We start from the raw sequence: 5,888 nt of genomic DNA, 5'->3' as shown, positions 1-5,888 counted from the left end.
TCTGTAAAATGGGGCAACACAGCACCTTCCGCACTGAGTCACTGAGAATGAAGTGAGACGAAGCATGACAGGTGAGGCCCTGGGACACTGCCTGGCTATCTCAAGTAAACACCAGAGAGTCAGGCTTGACTTTTCCTTCTCTGCCATTGACAACCATACCGAGCCTTGCTATGGGAGCTGAGAGAGGTAGTAGGACACCATAACAAAGACATGAATGAAAGAACCAATAGGAAAGAGGATGTTCTCTGGAGGTAGAAGCTTTATTATGCCATCTTCACAGAACAGTCAAAGCAGTAGGCATTTTTGGAGCACCTACTGTGTGCAAACCCTGCACAGTAGGACCCAAAGCCCCACCACGGTTCTTGGGTTCCCCACGAGGGATCTCACAGGAGGTCAGGGAGTTCCCTGGGACTGCGGACAGGGTGGGTTCTAACATCCGAGCGCACGCGGTTTTACAGCGAGAGGGGGCGTACGCCGAGGCGCACCGGCCTGGGAGCCTGGGAATGCAGGGTGGGGACACGAGGTGGGCGGGCTGGCGGGAGGGGCAGGCCGGCGGGGCGCTCAGCAGCCGCCGCAGCAGCCGGTGTTGCTGGTGCTCTGCGACCTCTGGCTGCCGCCCCCGCAGCAGGAGCAGCACCCACTGCGCTGCCGGCGCCGCCGCCGGGGGAAGCAGCAGCAGCCGGTGGAGCTGGAGCCGCAGCAGCCGGAACTGGAGCCGCAGCAGCCGGAACTGGAGCCGCAGCAGCCGGAACTGGAGCCGCAGCAGCCGCCCCTGCAGCAGGAGGACGAGGAGGAGGGCGCCGGGGCGGGCGCCGGGGCGGGGCACGGCCCGGAGCCCTGGGAAGACCCCTTGGAAAAGCCCTTGGCTGAAGCCATGCTCTGCTGGGAGGACATTGCGGAGAACCTGCAAGAAAGGCAGCCTGTCACACGCAAGCGGACGTTTTCTCTGGACAGTGGAACGCAGGGCTTTCAGATTTGCATTTGTGAGCAAGTGAATCTGGCTTGGTGCCAGGAAGGGGAAAAGAAGACACTATAAAAGGCACCGGTGAAGGGAAGCAAGAAACAAACCCCAGAGAGTGTTTCCAATCAGTTCAACAGCCCTGGGTTGGAGGAGTGGGGCAGCCGGCTAAGCAAAGAATTAGTTTCCCCTCTTCTCTAAGATGAAGGTGAAGACCACCCGAGCACTGGGCAGAAGCCGGTGAGAACCTGGTGCCAACTGATCCCACGATCCAGTTCCAAAATCTGCTGCTGATTGCAACATCTCCCACCCCCACCCCCTATTTCACTGTGCCCACAAAGCTACAGGGGATACTGGCATGGCTGTTAGCACTCTATAAAGTGCCTCTGTGGTTTAGAAGGCCTCAAATCGCACAGGTGTCCCTGATGCCTGGGTCTAAAGAATCCACAAGCACCAGTGCCTGGTCTTTCTCTCCTGCCTCTCATTCCCTGCAGCCATCAGGCAGAGTGGTCAGAAGACAGAAATTCGTAGCAGCCCTGGGAGCCCAGAGGCCTGGCCCCACTCCCAGCTGTGCCATGGGCCTGCACTGCAACCGCAGCTCACCCTCCCTTGGGCCTCCACCACCTCACCGGTATCTCGCCAGATGAGTTCCCATGAAGCATGGGCCCTTTCCAGGGCTCCCCCCGCCCATACACACACCCACCTGCAGGCTGCATTCTGCCCTCTCCCCCCTCCACTTCACCTCTTCCCAAGCCCATTTGGGCTCTGCTTGGAGACTTACCAGATGCTAGCTCTCTAGAAGACCCACTCAGTTCTTCAACTGGAACGGGCCACCTGCAAGGCAGTGGACTGAGTAGTGACCAGCCAGAGAACCTTTTATAAGATTCATCCTCGCACCAGCACTTGGGAGGGGCCCGTTTCCCAACACACTGGCTCAGCTGACACTCACATCCCAAAGCCATTCATCACTCAGGTAGCACCGTAGGTGGTGCACGTGGGTATTCAAGTCACTCTAGAGAGGTGCCAGGATTGTTGTGGAGTGTTTACTTTCCAAACAGGACAGTTCATAGCTAGGAGGCTACGTATATTCCAAGAAAAGGCACCGTGTGGGGGGAAGGCTGGGCACCCTCCTTGGGATCTGTTCTCTTTGTGCCTTTCAGCAAAGTACAGGTACACACACACACACACACACACACACACACACACACACCCTTCCCCTCCACACAGGCATCCTGTAGAGTCACCAGCTGCTTGTTCGCTGACTTATCCTAGTTTGCATCTCTCTGGCTCTTGGTCCTTGAGTCCCAGGGGCAGACCACAGCTATGTGGAAAGCCTGCTGGGTTTCATCCAGATGCTTCCGGATGGGTTGAGTGAAGATGACGGCAGGCTGCAGAAGTGGGAATGCCAGCGGTGATTTCTGTCACTGGAGACAGAAAGAAGAACCCAGCAAGCCCAGTTATGGAATCATTGAGACGAGAAACCTATCAGTCAGGTCCCTTTGTCCCTCTCTAGCCTGATGGGCCTGGGAGGAGGCTGTGCAGGACATGGGTCCAGTTACAAAAAGCCGGACTGCTCTGCTCGTTACCCCACCCAAGCCCCCATGGAGATAGGTTGTCCCTAGGGCCACTGCCAAATGGGTGGAGGGGGTGAGTGGGGAGAGAAAGAGGAAGAAAGAAGGGAAGAAGGATGGGAGGGAAGGAGCAGGAGAGGGAATGGTTGGAAAGGTAGAGAGGGAAAAGAAAGACTTTCCCGAGTCCAGAGTGTCTATGAAAAAAATGATGCTTTTAGAATAAGGAACTTTAAAAAAAATTTTATTTATTTGTACATACAGAACTGGGGTACAGGCCAGAGGCTCAGGGGCAGCGAGAGGCTTCACCAGAGACAGAGTGGGGAGCAGAACAGGCAGATCAACAAAAGTACACTGCTGAGGGGGGCAGCGGGCGTGTCAGGAGAGGTCTGCCGCGCCATGTGGTCACCTCCGGGGCAGGTGGGAATCGAACTCATGCGAAAGTGGCCTTAGCTTCTCAGTGCTGTGCTTTAACCCACCGTGCCACCTGGGGAGGACATAGAATAAGGAACTTTTAAGAATTGAGAGAGCCTCGGAAGGCGAGCTAACCTCAGAAATGCTTCTTAATTAACACAATTGCCTGTGATCTTGAATGTGAGGTATAAGAGAAATCCAAAAGGAGAATTCAAAAGTCAATGGCAAGACCAGCTTTGGGGATAAGCGAGCTGGGAGTGGCATGAGGGAACAGACAAAAGAAGTTAAGTCACAAAAAAATACCAGTTTCATTAATGTGGCTTTAGAGCCTGATTAACAGGTTGTGTGCACCTAGAGATGAGGTCAATATTAGAAAAGGAAGTAATGACGTGACAAGGTGGAGGCAGGAGCTCTGGAGGTGATTTTTGGACAAGCAGGTGCTCACCGTGGGGACCGCGACTGCCTCAGTGCTCGCTCACTCCACGCCTCTCAGTCAACTCTTATCAAAGTCTCAACCAATTGCACTGCTTTATAGAAGACTGATTCATATGTATCATTTCTATTGTACTCTTTGGAGACTCTCCTGGAGGAATCTGCTTACTCCTAAAGGAACTGGGAACCGAACACCCAGACCAAAGCCCCTGTGCCCAACACTCCACCCCCGCTGATGCCCCACACACTAACACACGCAGGCAGTTTGGCAAGAGAAATTTCTTGGTTCTCTACTCAGACCTGAACTCAGGATTTCAGGATTCAGGGGAAATAGGTTCAGGTATATCATCCCTGCCTCCTAAATGCACACTTCTCCAGAATCTAACCTCCCCCACCACACACACACAGTTCTCCTCTCTAGTCAGTCGATAGAAGCACCCAGAAGATTACAGTAATTACAAAAGCAAAGGGGTCCATTCCTGGGAGCCCTTTAGTGATCTGATCTCCCATAACTAGGATGGATGGAGTCATCTGCACACTCTGCCCTGCCAGAGAGAGCTTCTTTGACCCTCCTGGACTCCGCCACCCTCCTCTCTGAGAACACAGTCTCAACTCTGCACACCCGAAGCTTGAGTCAGGGTTGTGGGCTCAGACACAGTCCTTCCTCCAAGCTAGATCAAGTCCCAACACTGAGAGCATGAAAGAGAACACTATTCCCAGGGCCCTATGTCACTTCAGTTCCAAAATCTGCTTCCAAAGTGATGTTTGAAGTATTCTCTCGCATTTGATGGAAGGAAGGGAGGAGGACTGGACGCAGGGAGTGAGGAGAGGGAAAGGGTAACAAAACATCATCAGGGGACAGTGACTTCAGGATTAAAAGTCTTTATTGTTACAGAGAAGACAGCTGCATGACTGAACTCCAGCATCAAGTCCTCCAAAGAGCTGTGTCCAAGGGGGAGAATCAGGCCAGTGAACAGTAGAGGTTAAAACCTCAGGCCTTGCAGTGCATTCAACACAGGCGGAAAGAAGCCCCTCCTGGAGCTGGGAGATGGAGGGAAGCCTAGCAGGCAGGTCTGCAGCACTTTTCCTCCTCGGGTGCTGCTCCTCCGTGGTCCTCATGGCTCAGGTCAGCAGCCAGAGCCCCCCGAGCAGCAGCTGAAGTGCCCTGAGCAGCAGCTGGGGCCCCCAGAGCCGCAGCTGGAGCCCCCAGAGATGCAGCTGGAGCCCCCAGAGCCACAGCTGGAGCCCCCAGAGCCGCAGCTGGAGCTCCCAGACCTCCTGCCACTGCCACTACCACAGCAGCTCTGATGTCGGTGTCGAAGAGATCGGCGAGGCCTGTGGTGGCTCAGGCAGCAGCCCCCTCCCCCAGAGCTGCAGCAGCCCCCACCCCCAGAGCTGCAGCAGCCCCCTCCCCCAGAGCTGCAGCAGCCGCCACCCCCAGAGCTGCAGCAGGAGACTGAAGGTGAACAGGGGGCTGGGCATTGAGGGGCTTTAGGAGGACACTTGGGGGTGCATTTGGGGGTGCACTTGGGTGGGGGCTGACACTGTTTCTGGCTCTGCTTACAGGACATCTTAGCAGGAGTTGAATGAAGCTGAAAGACAATACAGACATTTTAAGTCCAGCTAACCCAATATAACTTCCTTACATTTAGGTTGAACTGTGAATTCACAAGGTTTCATCCTCTTGATGATCATCGTTTTAAACTCAGTCTCCTATGCTCAGTTACAAGAATCGTGCAAAAGGTTTCAACCTAGGAATTCCGTAACTCTGAATGGATTTCTTGCAACTTCAAAAAAGGACACCAATCCCTCTTTCCCTTCCCCTACCGTCTATTAGAACCCTCCCATCCAAATCCTTCCCCCCTCTCCCCCCACCCCGCCCTTGTCTTTGCCAGATTTAACAGCCTCAGCCTCTACCTAGGACTTCTCCCTGTTACCAACACCGGTACCAAGAGTCCTTCCAATGCAGCCTACCTGGTTCAGGCACAGAAGCAGATCACTAAGGAGGCAGGCGGACTGGGGCACTGTTAGAGCGTCCACCCTTTATAGGGCTCAGCGGTGATCTGGCATTGGGCAGTGTAGGCAATGCCGAGATGCCGATAGCCTCTTTCACAAGGGGCCTCCGTGACTATCCTCCCCTCACATCCCAGGGACCAAATTCCTCCTTCCAAGAGCATCTCGAGTATGAACCTACAGGAAGCGCCCCTGGAAGGTAGGCCCTGGAATAGTGATGGGGCTTTGCAAATTGCACACAGCTGCCTGTCAGCCTCACAGGCAGCTCTGCTATGCTCCGCATTTCCCAAGCTGGGTTAGTAGAGTTCTAGACCTCCAGAACAAAGAGAAAGTCTCTTTTGTCTTGGATGAGGGAAATTTTCCCAAGATGGAAATTAGATGGCCCTTTCCTAGGGGGAAAAAAAAAGGTAGAGATTCAAAATAAAATGTAAAATGCCAGGTTCAAATCAATGATCTCACGTGACTTTTTCATTCTTCAATGATGCCACAGCCTGTACTAAGAA

The 5,888-nt window shown here is 53.9% G+C and overlaps 1 protein-coding gene across 1 annotated transcript; it reads right to left on the bottom strand.

Moving 5' to 3' along the window:
• Window positions 1-249: 249 nt before the first annotated feature.
• LOC101635192 (cysteine-rich C-terminal protein 1) lies at window positions 250-1,796 on the bottom strand. The gene is made up of 3 exons (XM_004693710.2): window positions 1,740-1,796; window positions 788-904; window positions 250-751 (listed from the first exon to the last, which is right to left on the bottom strand). Exons 2-3 carry the CDS (start codon window positions 892-894, stop codon window positions 562-564), a joined length of 297 nt encoding a protein of 98 aa, XP_004693767.1. The 5' UTR covers window positions 895-904; window positions 1,740-1,796; the 3' UTR covers window positions 250-561.
• Window positions 1,797-5,888: the final 4,092 nt, after the last annotated feature.

This window comes from Condylura cristata, unplaced genomic scaffold, assembly GCF_000260355.1.
Source record: "Condylura cristata isolate star-nosed mole 26May11 unplaced genomic scaffold, ConCri1.0 scaffold00040, whole genome shotgun sequence".
Taxonomy (NCBI): Eukaryota; Metazoa; Chordata; class Mammalia; order Eulipotyphla; family Talpidae; genus Condylura; species Condylura cristata.
The sequence above is the reverse complement of the archived record's forward strand: the minus strand, read 5'-3'. Positions and strand labels throughout refer to the sequence as shown.